Here is a 14,581-nt window from a genome sequence, read left to right as displayed (position 1 = left end):
TATCTTTTTTGTATTTTTAGGAGTTTGAATGTGGCGTACAGTTTGAAAGTACAGAGAAGAACAAACAGGAATGGTCTTTTACTCTGTATGATTTCGATGGGCAGGGCAAAGTAACAAAAGAGGTAATTACAGTAGTCATGGTAACATTTTAAAAAGAAGTTAAGGGTAATACAAGTGTTATAAATAGTTTTAAAAAGTTTATGCAGATATTTTCAATTCAAAGTGATAGATTTAATTAAAAGGATAGAACTTAATTAAACTCTTCCCATTCTAAAATATTTCAATTGCTGTATAATTCTAATCAATAAATGGAAAGTCTGATTTCAAGGTAAAAATAGGCTCTCACTTAGTTCCAATTCTTTGCATATCCATAAATGAAAACCGGTTCCCTTCCTTGGTTTAAAATCCAACAACTAGTCCTTAAGCACCAGTTTATATATCTCCAATTCAATTAGTCACAGTTATGGATGATGATTTAATTCAGTAAACCATTTCTAATTTAATTTATAACAACATTTCTTATTCTAATTCTTTGTCAGATGACAGTTTATTAATCAAGTTTCCTGTAGTGTTTTAATTGCTTAAAAGAAATTTATTACTTCATTGGTAAAGTGAGTTTTATTGATGTGAAATTGCAATGGTGCATATTAAAAATTGGACAAGAAAAACCATATGAAAAATTTATAGCATTTAAATTTTTCAATTTGAACAGAAATTGGAAGGTATTCTTTTATTAAAAGCTTCTAAAAGCAAATTTATTTCTTTTTAAGGAATCATTAAAATTATCAGTTTGATTCACACTTTGAAGTTTTTAACTCAGTAAGATGAAACGTTCAAATTAAGACATGAAAATTGTTCAGTGTATATCTTCCTTTGAAATACTGATATGGATTAAACATGAAAAACCATACTTGGGCACAGCCTGGATTGTATATTAAACATGAAATGTTACACAATTTAAAAGGCTTAGCTGTTATCCAAGTATATATCCATTTCTCAATGGGTAACATAGAGATGAATCAATTTGAAGCCGAATAGGGACAGTTGTCAAGTTAATTAAAAAAAAAATTAAAAAAGAAAATTATTTTCATCTCAGATTTTGTAGTATATTATTTTGCATTACTGACCCTGAAGAAATTTGTTGCAAAGGTTTCGTTTAGTGCAGAGAGTTGGCAGTCTCCCGGCATCAGGCATAAAATTTAATGTTTCAATTTCAAACAGATGCATCCTATCATGAATTTTACTGTTGGACAGGAGAAGACAAGGTGACCATATTTCTATACCACAGTCAACCACTGGGGACTTTTAAAGGGGCATTAGCTGTCAAATTCATGTTCACTGATTTGACTCAAATTCTCGTATTTGATTTATAACATACTAAAATGTATATTCATTTAATAAAAAGTCTTAAATAAACAATTTTAGAAGCACAGACTCGATAATATGTATCAGCATTTCGTGTGTATTTTAGTCTAGATGCCATCTAATTAACCATCGAGGTGACCTCTGAAGACTGCAGACAGTCATTTAACACGATATAAACATAAATATATAGATAGCGAACTCATGCAATTGGATTTTTCTAGGTCTGTTTGATTTCATATTAAAGGTTTAAAAAATCGTTTTTACCTGTGTAACAATGAGTTTTTGTAGATAGAAACAATCCACCAAATGGTTTACCCTTGTTACACTTCCAATGTTGACATTATTTTCTTTTTAATGGCTGAACGCACCTAGTTCATGCGTAACCCATCTCTATCTAATGGGTTTTAATTGAATTTCACATGAATACGGGTTTCTTGAGGTCGAATTATTCACTTGCAAGTGAATAATTCATAAGCAATGTTTCTTTGCTTATTTTGACAAAACTGAACCAAACTGGCTGCTAAAAGCGAATTATTATATCACTATTTCACTTTAAATAATGATTGAACAAAAAAAAATCATATTTTATTCTTTTTCTATATCTCGTAGCTAATGCCTCTTTAAGAGATTGGATTTTATATCAGTTCTTAAACTTTTATTTTGTAAGATTAAAAAAAAGAAGTTTGACTTGAGTGGATGTTAGTTATGTCCATAAATACTGATTGAAATATGGAGATGTTTATGATTACTCATTATACAACTACCCACTAAAGGTCAAAGGTCAAGAAACATAACAGTTTAGCATTCAGTAATACTTGTTAACAGTAAAAGCTGTATGAAAACCCTTCTATTAGAAAAACTTTTTTAAACAAGACAGCTTGTCCAATCAAAAAAATGTTTTGTCTTTTTGTTTTTTTCCCTATTCTTTTGAGTATTAACAGCACCAGGAAACTAGCACATAAACATTTTTTCCTTTCCTAAATTCTGAAGAGCAGAGGAATTTGAGTGCAAGATTAAATCATGTTGGCACTCTGCCTTTTTGACGCCTTTTAACAAAGATTGTTTGTTAACAGTTTGTATATCAATATCGCCTTAATCTCTCTTTGGCAGACATACATTTTGATGATGAAAAAAATCTGAAGTATGAAGAGTTTTTTAATTGTCTTTGATATTTTCTGACAAGGATTAAAGGCTTTAGTTAATGACAATAACTACTCTTTGATCAGCAATTAATTAAGGATCAAAATAGCTTGAAAAAAGTCGCTTGTGGGCAAATGGCTTGAAAATATGTCTGACGCATGCTGTGGCTCGGAAAAAGCATTTTTTATTACTTTTAAGTAATTATCTATGATTTTTCTTTGATTTTTAAAGGAAAGATAATTTTCAAAGGATGACTTAAACATTTTATTGATGTCCGGGTTGCTTTTGATCTATCCCTCTGAAAACTGAAGACAAAAGCTTGTGTATGGAATTTAATTATTAAACTGATGGGACTTTTAGTATAGGAGTTGGGAGGCATGCAATATGTTTCCAACAGCTTGAGTAATATCCTAATAATTTATGTACTTTAATCGTACAATTATTAGTCAAAGCAATTATATTACATGATGTATTAGTAATTGTAAGAATATACGATAAAAAAGATATCATGCATTGGTTTCATGAAAATTATTTATATAAATATGCTTTCTGTGTAATAGGAATCACAACAGCTTTTTATACGCCCGTTTACGGGACGTATTATGGTATACCTCTGTCCGTCTGTCCGTCCGTCTGTCCGTCCGTCCGTCTGTCCGTCCGTCGTCAACATGTCGGACATTAACTTAAAAACGCTTTAACCAATTTGCATAAAACTTTGGTGAATTGTTTATATCTATTGACGTGAGCTCCCTTTCGTTTTTTATAAGTTTTAGATTTTATGTTTCCGAGTTATTGGGTTTTATTCATTAAAAAAAGGGGGATTTTCCAGGTTTCGGACAATAACTCAAGAATGCTTTCACCAACTTGCAAGAAATTTTGGTTAATTGTTTATATCTATTGACATGAGCTTCCTTTTGATTTTTATAAATTTTAGATTTTGCGTTTCCAAGTTACGGGGTTTTATTCATAAAAAAAAAGGGTGATTTTCCAGTTTTCGGACAATAACTCAAAAATGCTTTCAGCAGTTTTCATGAAACTTTGATGAATTGTTGATATCTATTGATGTAAGCTCCCTTTAGAATTTTATAAATTTTAGATTTTACATTTCCGAGTTATGGGGTTTTATTCAATAACTCAAAAATGCTTTCAGCAATTCTTATGAAACTTTGGTGAATTGATTATATCTTTTGATGTAAGCTCCCTTTAGAATTTTATAAATTTTGTTTGTTTATAGTCTGACAACAGATTTACTAAGTATTGCGCAACAGCATAGTGTATTGCACAACCGCAAGAAATCATTAATTGAATATAAATTCAATTCATATAACCAATTTCAAGTTCTTTGACTACATTTATTCAGAAACCTATAATATGTCAAATATTTAATTACAATCCAAATTCAGACCTGAATCAAGCTTGAATATTGTGTTCATTTTTGCCCCAACTGTTCAGGGTTGGACCTCTGCGGGCGTATCCAGCTGCGCTCAGCGAAGCAGTTTATTATAGAATCATTAGCTAAAAAGGTTTGCTCCATTATACCATTATAATGCACAAATTTTGAATTATAGTAAAGTGTTCAGTGAAACATTTACAGGTAGATCGAATTTGTAAAGGGCTATTTCAGGAAAAATGTGGAGTGAAACATATATACTGGCAGATAGGATTTGTTAAGGGCTATTTCAGGAAAAAATGTATGAGAGGGTTGGACTCTTCATGTTATTTTTTTCTTTGGGTAATAGGGATGGGAGCAAATACAATCTGTTACAAATGTAAATGAATATGAAAATAAAAAAAATATAGGTATAAAAAAGTGTTTTGCAACCAGGTATATATATTGAAGTTTTTTCAGTTCTTGTTGATCTTTTTCAGGATTTATCCAGTTTGCTGAAAGCTTTATATGATGCAGTGGGATCCTCTATCAAAATACCCTCAAATGGAACAAAAACATTAAAACTCAGACTGACTGTGGGCCCAGATGGGTCATTGTCACCCAGTCACAAAGGGTCACCAAAGTCCAAAGAAAATAAGGACAAGTGCAAGGACACTCCAAAAGTCAAGGACACTACAAAGTTACAAAAAGTGAACAATCTTACACAGGCAAATTTACAAATGCCCTTGAAACAGTGCAATAGTGAGATACAAGGTCATTGCTATGGTAACAATTTAAGTCAATGTCAGAGTCCAAAGAGATTACCGTTTACTTCACAAGAACATCAACAGTTGGCGGAGTTAGTGCAAGAAAATATGGAACGCAATCACATTAAACAACTGAGGTAAGGAACTTGGTATAAACTAGCTGCGGAACCGTAGCTTATAGGTCCTTTTGATATTTTTTGACAATTTAAGGACCCCGCAAATTGTCAAAAATTATCATAAGGACCTATGAGCTACGGTTCTGCAGCTAGGTATAAACTGCATTTGCAAGGCCTAGAAATACTTATAGAGTCTGCTAATACACATAGGATTCAGGGGTGAAATACTGCTAAGGGTTTGTGAGACCCTTAGAGGGATTATACAGGGGGTAGGGAAGTGTCACATGGCATCATTTTCTTTATCAACCCTACATAAAAGCCAAGAAAGTACCAAAATATGCCAACAAAAAAATAAGGAGACATGGCTGAGTGATTTTTGGCATCCAGACACTTTTGTGGAATTTGACAAACATAAGGTACAGGGGTTTCAGAACATTATTTTTATCATTGCTGACTGACAATTTCTAATTCTTCTGAACTTCAAGATCATATGATTAGGTTTTTTTTAAAACTGAAACTTTACTGTAAACCAAAATAGTTATCACTTCTTTCGTAATTAAAGAAATAAAAGAATACAATTAGAAAATTTTTCTTGTAAAAATGCATACGTTCACATTGTTTTTTAAATTGTGAAAATAAAATTACTTAAAGTTGGCTTTTAAGGACTTAACATGAAATAAAGAATTTGCAAAATATGTTGGTTAACAGTAATTGAATCTACATTCAGACCCCTCATGGCCAAAGCACCCATAAATTACCAACTTCAGATCAATTACTTATAAATTATCACTGTATTTTTTGTGCTGCATTCTTCGATAGAATCTTAATATTACATGTTTACAATGAGAGCTGGAATTCTGTTTAAGATCCTAATTAAACTTCAGAATGAATTCAGTGAAAAAAAATCATGTAAAAGGTAGTAATGTTTCTTTACTGTTTGATCAAAACTCACTTGTCGTTTGAAAATATTTTTACAAAGAACTCATCAGTCGTCACAGAAAAAAATATATAAAAACCAAACAGGGAAAAAATCAACTTTGATCACACCAGAAGAAAATCTCTTTGAAGTCTGTTTTACATGGGAGAATTCATTATATAGATGAATATTTGGATACAAATTGATTTAAAAGACCAAATCAATTTGTTGTTAAAGTGTTTTTGCCACATCTATTTCAATCAAAGAAAGAGATTCATCCATCTTCAAGAGGCTCCTTTCGTGATCACTTTGTTCAATGACATGAAACACTTTTAAATGTAAGAAATACTTTTCATAATATTTTCAAGGGTCATTTAAAAATTCATAATTATAAAGATTTTGGAAAAGGATACTTATAAGTTTTCATAGATTAACCAGAATTGTTTGAAGTCTTATAAATGTATTTGACCTTGACACCTGTTTATATCTTATTTGATTTTAAAGTATCTGTCAATCTTTAAAAGAGATATGCCTTTCTCAGTGTCAAATTCTTACAAAATAGTACAGGCTGAAGAATTATTAAATATTTTATTTTATAAGTTTTTAAAAGTCTTTAAGTGAAGTTGACTACTAGGTAGATAAGATAAAGAAAATATCATCAATAACATTATTAAAAGTTAACTACCAATTATTCTAAATTTATATGTTTATATGACAAAAAAATCTTAGCTATAAATTTGCTAATGAATTAAGAGAAGCTTTATTGAAAGAACTACAAATAATTTATAATATGAACATGAGGATCCTTTGGACCCCTTTTAATTTAACCTACAACTACCAGCATATCTATACAGTTCAAACATCAAAGAAATGATGTGTATCAAAATGTCTTTGATCTATAACTGTCTTTGTTCAGTCAGGTGTGACTTCTTTAACTAATCAACCATGACTAATGTTCTTGATCACATTAATGTTTTATAATAATCACAGGCAACAGGTATTCAAATGAATTTAGTATTGACAGGTTTATAAGAGTAATTTGTGTAAAGAAATTTTGTTTTAATTATAAATTGCAGGAAATTTGCTTGATTGAAAAAAATTGTCATCTGAAATTTGTAATAGCTCAAGATGACTTTTCTGTATACTTCAGTGGTGGCAAAATAAAATTTCATATTTTAAAAATTAAAAAAATGAGTAAAGATTAGCATTGGAAATAGTTGTTGGAAATTTTATTATGTGTCATTATGGTAAAATTTGACAAACATTATTAATGATATGACAGTAACTTTATATGTATATCAGTAATACTTTTATATGGATATGAAAGCATCTAAATCAGTAAGTTTTAGAATGTATTCTACCTTTTTTTTTTAAAAAGACATGAACAAATTTTAGAAATACTTTTCTTTAGATGCATAAACTTGGAAGGCCTAAATATGACTAAAGATGGGACCACACTGCCTGTATACAAACTTAAAACTTATTTCAGTCCAACATTTTTTTATAGATGTATAACCTTCTGGACAGCAAAGGTTTTGGACCTAAACCTTCTTGTAACAGATTCCAAATATATTTTACTTAACTTTTCTTCAAGGGGAATCAGATACAGGATGCCTAAATAAAAAAAGTTATAAAATAAAACTATAAAGGAAATATTTTTCTTTTAGATTAAAGAGCTATATGATAAATATTGGAAAAGATAGAAATTATTTTCATAAAAATGTTGCATAATTATTCAATAACAGATCGAGTTCTTATTTTAGATTTAAAAGACTGAAATTAAATATTGTAAAAGATAATATTATTACAAATAATTATTGACTACAGATATCAATTTACAATTTCTTTTGTGAAGATATCTTTGATCATTGGATTGGAACAACTTGTTGATTATCAGTAGACATCAGATGTTAGAATTACTTATAAGAAATCTAGGTTTATGGTTCAGGAAAATGTGCTATGTGGAATGTATGATTTGATATCAGGATTGGGCCTTTAGTATATTTTGGAATTCATTTATTTGTAATGTTACACTACTATTTCAGGTTAGGGTGATGGTTGTTGACTGTTTAAACCCGTTGCATTTGTTTGTACCTGTCCTAAGTCAGGAACCTGTTTCAGTGGTTGTCATTTGTTGATGTGGTTCTTAAGTGTTTCTCGTTTCTCGTTTTTTTATATAGATTAGACTGTTGGTTTTCCTGTTTGAATTGTTTTACACTAGTTATTTTGGGGCCCTTTATACTTGCTGTTCGATGTGAGCCAAGGCTCCGTGTTGAAGGCCGTACTTTGACTTTTTACACATTGTGACTTGGATGGAGAGTTGTCTCATTGGCACTCATACCACATCTTCTTATATATATTTGAGATACTTGAAGTTAGGAAATTGACTATTTAATAACTTCTTTCGTACAGGCAGTTGGAATTCAGTTACACGAGTAGCTTGCACACGACTTTTTGCAGTCTTTATAGACCTGTAACTAGAGAGTGTGCTAAACACTTGCTGTTTGGAATATTGCATCTTTAAAGACAAATTATTCTGATACTGATGTAGAAATTAAATATCAATACAAACTAACGTTGTATCACACATGAGGCTTTTATTAATTTTCAAAAGTTGAATGATATTAAGGGGGTACAGAACACCAAAGGGAGTTGACTCTTTAAAAATAAGCTAAACGTTTTAATCACCTACTATTAGTTAAGAGAAATCAAGCTTCTCAATGATCAAAATTAGTGTTTGTCAAACTGCTATATATCCAATGAAATTATTCCTGTAAATTGTGTGGTTAAAATTTCTTGAGATTTTGATATTTTTTCAACAGGTCATAGTAAATATTTTGTCAAAATTTTATGAAAATTAAACTAGCCTAGTCGATGTGTTGGGTTCCCCCTTAAACACTGCATGTATTACAGAATTGCCATCCCTTTCTTGTGTTGCCAAGGCCTAAATACTACAAATTGACATTTTATTTAACAAACAACCCTTCAAATACATTGTATGTAAACTAATAAACTAGAAAGTTTCAAGGTTCGCTTTAATTTTTACTGAACTTGTGAAGAAAACAATACGGTACGATTATCACAGCAGATATGTTCTATGAAGTTGATCAATGTGTTTATTGAACATTTCCCAAAAGGCTACATAACTTGCTTAGTATAATTCATTTTTTTCAGATAAAAACATGTTTGCATAGAAATAAATAATCTACATCAAAGACAATAGTAGAATTTTCCCTTTTATGTGATCAGAGTGATTAAGAGAAAGTCTTTGTTGTTTCATCAGATCTAATTTCTGTTAGAAGATTACACATTATTTATAGTCCAGCACATATGCTTAGGGTCCTTCATAATTAGCTTACATTTTACAAGAAAAAAGTAAGGAATTTTGGATTTTATCCATTCTTTTCCATAAGTCTTAGCTGCAGGAAAAATCCACTACCTCTGGAATCTAAAGCATACAACAGCCAATCAATTAAAGTCACTGAATGCCTCTTTCACTGTCTGATTGAGAATTGGACTTATAGGCAAATGTTGTGTTTTAAAGAGACTTGAAGGTCTGTCTAGCAGCTGTATAATTACAAGTTCCCTCTCGGTGAACACCATACCCTCTTTTCTACATTTGAAATTGAATTTAAATTTGACAAAGTATAACGAATGAATAATTAAAATTTAACTGTTCTAACTGATTTAAAGTGTTCAATGTATGCATTTTGTCATTACTGCAGTTTGAATGGTATAGAGATGCAATTGAGAAATCCTTTGAATTAATAGTCAAGAAGATTAATGGCGGGATGCACTTTAATCATAGATATTAACAACCTAGATGATGTAATGTAACGGTTTCTGAACATACCTACAATTTAAAATTCATAGACAGCATCATGCAATGTATTGTGTGAATTTTATGCTTTGAACATGTATTTGTTTTTTTATTCCTATTTAAGTGGTAAGCACAAAACATGGTGAATAAGCAAAAAATTGTAGCCTTTCAAGATAACAATTACCTAGTTTCAGTAAATTAAACAAATTAAAAAGGTCAGAGAGAATTATTTTAGAGTTAAAACATATCATGCATACAAACTATTAAAATAAATATTTATAATTTTTTGGATGGCTAGAAAGGGAGGTTACCCAATATTCCAAAATAATTTAATAATGTGTTTTTTTGTATTTTCATTTTCAGACGGCATCATTCTGATTGTAGAGGAAATACTCATGAACATTCTCATCACAAACGACGTCACCGTGGACACTGTAGTAAAAACAATGGTGCTACTAACGTTAATGAACGGGCGAAGGAATGTCAAGATCGTAGGAACTATTACCTGGATTTGGCTGGAATCGAGCACACTGCAGTCAAGGGACAAAATAATGCATTGTGTGAAGATACTCAACATCAAAGGTCAAGGTCAAATGACCTTCCCCATAAATGTGACAATGTGAAAAAAGAGGTGGAATTTTTACACAAACATTCAGACATGACATCTAGGGTTGATCACATTAGATCAAAGTCGTTTGATCCACAAGAAATTGCAACTCGGTCACCGAAAGGACTTCACAAGACAATTTCCTCCTCACTATCACCATTAAAATCACACAAATTCAGGCCATTAAGTTTGCCAATGAACATTGAGCCGGCAATCACTTCACATTACCATAGGCGACACCGACAGCGAGAGAAAGACCATGACCTTGCAATGCAACAAGTTGCGGAATGGATTGAAAAAGAGCATACACTTGACAAAGATGGTGAAAAAGTCATTGTACAGAGACATGAACATCATCATATACATGAACACCATCATCACCATCATTACCACCATTATCATGAGGCATGATGGGAAATTATTCTGGGTAAAAAATGGTTGCTCAAGACTAATGCTTGGAAATGTAAACAGATTTTTTTAAGATTAAAATGATGGTTGTAGATTTTCAGAACATTTCATTTTCACATTTTTGTAAAATTTCGACTTATTTGGCAACTTTTAAATCCTCATTTGAAATGAAATACCTTGCAATATACACTATCAACTATTTTTTGGATGCTTTTAAGAAAGCGGAAGAGATTAAGAACAGCTTATATATTATATATACAATCTGTATTTCTGAAATGAAATAAAAACTTTGCATTAGGATTTCTATATGTATTATAGTCATTTATTTATGCTAAATAGGGCATATTGAAATCCATTGTTTATTGTATAGTCATTTTGTTACTTGAATCTCATTGGAGGATATTTTGTCATGTGATATTTTGCTGCCCTGATTTGCTTAAGTAATTTGCATAATTTGTCAGATGTAAATTTCTCTTTTAAAATTTTAAGTGTAGTCAAATGATAAATTATGTTGTTTTCATGTTTGAATAAATCGGATAGAAGATTATGAAATTGTCATAAGTTGCATAAAAAGTTTACCACATTATGAAATAAACATGATCTGACATGGAAACTTATCATCTTGTGGTGTTAACAGAATATTGCCTTTGATTTAAATTTTTGAGTGTCAGCTTGTATAAGAAAACAAACAGTTCTATGAGATAATCATTAATAAGTTTTTTTTATCTAATGTACAAAAGACTTCATCAAAAAGAACTTTCAGCAACAATCTACCGATATTGACATGTTTGAAAATATTGAAAAATGAAACAGGATATGAGAATGTTTTATATAATCCATAATGGATATTTTTTTATATGTATTTTGTAACAAAAACAATATTTGACAAAAAGCTTTAAATAGAATTTTTGAGAGATGTTATTTTTACTTGATTACAAACTGTTTAAGTTCTTGGGCTTATTACATATTCAACTCAGGGTATTGTGATAAATTTTGTTATTTATTTTTACTTGTGGACTTGAAGATGTGTCTGTGAGAATGAATGATTTTGTTTTTGTTGATGGCTGTTGTTAAATTGTTATTGCTTCATTGATTTCACCTGGCTATCATGACTTAAAACTGCTACATAATTCAGAGATGCTTTAGAGAAGACAATGTAAACAGTGATCACCATGCAAAGTTATTGCAAAACATTTGTGAGTTTCTTTTCATAAATAAGCCATCCCTCAGTTATATAGCATTTCAAGCACTTTGGATTAGGGGAAATTTATGAAGTAATATCTGGGTTGTGTTTTACAAACTTGGTAGTTTGTATGCTTTCTTCGGAATGATCTGTTTTAAAGGATATAAATTCATCTATTATTTCTTAGATGTATTTTGTAAGACCATTTTACTAAGCTGTTATTTTTGAATATTTTTGCATGTCAGATTATTTTTGAATTAATTTCTAAATTTAAATTATTTTTATGGTTTCTTTATAGAAATAGGCACAGGTTGCTTCTATATTAATTATACACAATCTTTTTTAAATACAAAATCAGATTCTTTTAAATAATGAAGATGAGACTCTGTATGCTTGTATATTGTTATACTATGTGTGAATGTGAATATTCTGTATTTTGTAAGAAAACAGAGTGAATTTTAATGTAATGATTGTAGAACAAGTTATTCATTTGCTTATAAAGTAAACTTCTTGATAATCTAAGTACTGTGTTTTAACTTTCAGATAATCTTGAAAAATACAAAAGAGAAGGTTATATGTACGACTTAAAGAACCTTCTTACATGTTGTGTAGCAACTTTCTTGCATCTTATGAAACTAATCCTTTAATGTTATAAACATATTTAGGAACTTCTAATAGTCTTTTACACTCTTATTGTCATCAAGCATATTCAAAGTTGCTGTTAAATGGAGTTTCCAGAGTGACAAACTTTCTGAAGAATTGAGGATCCGGTATGTCTCCCACAACTGACCATTTTGTATATTGCTATAAACTGCCACTTATATCCATTGAAGAAATACATGTCATTGCAGCTTCCATTAACATTGGTTCCACTTTGTATCAGTTAGTCATCATATTTCATGCTCAAATCAACTACCTCAACAAATATGGAAGTATGGATTGATCATTATTTTGGGTACTTTCCTTCCTTGTACACACTGTTTTTTTACAACATTTAAAGCCAATAAATAAACAATTGTGAAATATGTCAATATTCTTTATAGTTTACGTCAGTTTCACAGAGATTTTTGTAAATACTTTGTTTAAAATTATTAAAATTATGATAGTTTGCAGACACAAACCAAACAAACATTAATGCAGAAATGAATATTATTCCTGGATTTGCATTGGTTTTACCGGCGTTCAGTTACTGTCAGCTGAAAAAAAAAATGCCCAAATTTTGTCCGACTTATACGAGGGTCAAGACTAAATCCTTAGAATTTGGAGCTGAAAAGGGCACCCGAGTAGGATCGACTATTAGGCGAGTTTCTATGGTACAACCAGTATAGATATAACACTGAAAATTCAAACTTAAGTTAAAAATTGCTGAGTATGAAAATTATAACAATGAACTTTTTCAATGAGTTAGCACCATCTAAAATTGATTTACAGATGTTGTACTCAGATATAGGAATAAACATTTTGAAGCAAAAACAGTCTGAACATCTTACAATTAATTAGGACAAAAATGAGGTAGTTCCATCTTATTGTGGAAACAAGGTTGTTTTGTGTACATGAGGAACTTTCAATGGTGTTTTTATACTGTGTATATCATTTATGAAAACCTATGTCCATTGCTACATTAAATGTAAAGTTGTAATTATTTGTTGGGTACCAATTACAGATGATTTCATTGTTTGAAAAATATCTGCAATTTAGCCCTGTACTAAATACTGAGTATTTATTGTCCATTTCAAACTTTTAAGAGCTCTCATTACAAATACTAGAAACTGACAATTCTAAATACTGAGTATTTATTGTGTATTTCAAACTTTCAAGAGAACACATTACAAATACTAGAAACTGACAGACTTTTTATAATTTTCATAGTAATCTTTTTTTCATATTTTGTATTGGGAGATAGATTTATTACTTTGAAATATGTTATCAAAGCATGACTAAAACATATTCTGTATTATTTGACTGTAATATGTCTTTAAAAATACAATCATTTGACCAAGGTTATTGTTTTTGTCCTTTCACACATTTGACCATCAGATGTAATAAAATAGCCTTAAATGGATTATTTTGTTGTTTAAATTTATTTGAAAAAACAGTTATTTGCTAGTTGTCTTTGGAAAGTTTCCTCCTGAAGATATATGAAATTTTTGCCACTGGACAGATGTAAGCAACAATCTCTCTATCAATATTTGTCAGGTTTTCCCACAAATAAAATTGAGAATGGAAAGGGGAATATGTCAAAGAGACAACAACCCGACCAAAGAGCAGATAACAGCCGAAGGCCACCAATGGGTCTTCAATGGAGAGAGAAAATTCCTGCACCCGGAGGTGGGCCTCAGCTGGCCCATAAATAAAAATGTGTAATAGTTCAGTGAAAATGGACGTCATACTAAACTCCAAAACATATAAATGAACTAAAATTAAAAAAACATACAAGACTAACAAAGACCAGAGGCTCCTGACTTGGGACAGGCGCAAAAATGCGGCGGGGTTAAAGATGTTTTGTGAGATCTCAACCCTCCCACTATACCTCTAGCCAATGTAGAATAAAGAAACACACAGCAATATGCACAGTAAAACTCAGTTTAAAAGAAGTCCGAGTCCTGTCTTGATAATGCCCTGTGAGGGTCTATTTGTGAGTTGACGTTAACCCCCAGATATGACAATCTTTTCTCTGATAATGACAAGATTTGTAGAATGATCTTACCGGTTTTATCAGCAATTTTTTATTACCCTTGCATATGTTTCCTCAAATGACTATGCAACAGTTAACTAAAGGATATCAGTGTGATCACTTTGGACATCTAGTGGTAGCATGCTTGCCTGGAATGTAGATCACAGGTCTAACCACTGCTGGATCAAAGACTTGAAAATTGGTATATGCTGCTTC

The 14,581-nt window shown here is 30.7% G+C and overlaps 1 protein-coding gene across 6 annotated transcripts in view; it reads left to right on the top strand.

Annotated features, from left to right (window-relative positions):
• LOC127702074 (protein naked cuticle homolog 2-like) overlaps positions 1 to 13,753 on the top strand; it is a 63,733-nt gene extending 49,980 nt beyond the window's left edge. For all 6 annotated transcript variants that reach the window (XM_052206076.1, XM_052206075.1, XM_052206078.1 and 3 more), the window contains 3 exons: positions 21 to 122; positions 4,375 to 4,778; positions 9,857 to 13,753. In XM_052206076.1, the coding sequence (XP_052062036.1) occupies positions 21 to 122; positions 4,375 to 4,778; positions 9,857 to 10,511 (1,161 nt within the window). In that variant the 3' untranslated portion in view covers positions 10,512 to 13,753. The remainder of the gene's footprint in view (positions 1 to 20; positions 123 to 4,374; positions 4,779 to 9,856) is intronic.
• The last annotated feature ends 828 nt before the right edge of the window (positions 13,754 to 14,581 follow it).

Source organism: Mytilus californianus, unplaced genomic scaffold (genome assembly GCF_021869535.1).
Source record: "Mytilus californianus isolate M0D057914Y unplaced genomic scaffold, xbMytCali1.0.p SCAF_5, whole genome shotgun sequence".
Lineage (NCBI taxonomy): Eukaryota > Metazoa > Mollusca > Bivalvia > Mytilida > Mytilidae > Mytilus > Mytilus californianus.
The sequence above is the reverse complement of the archived record's forward strand: the minus strand, read 5'-3'. Positions and strand labels throughout refer to the sequence as shown.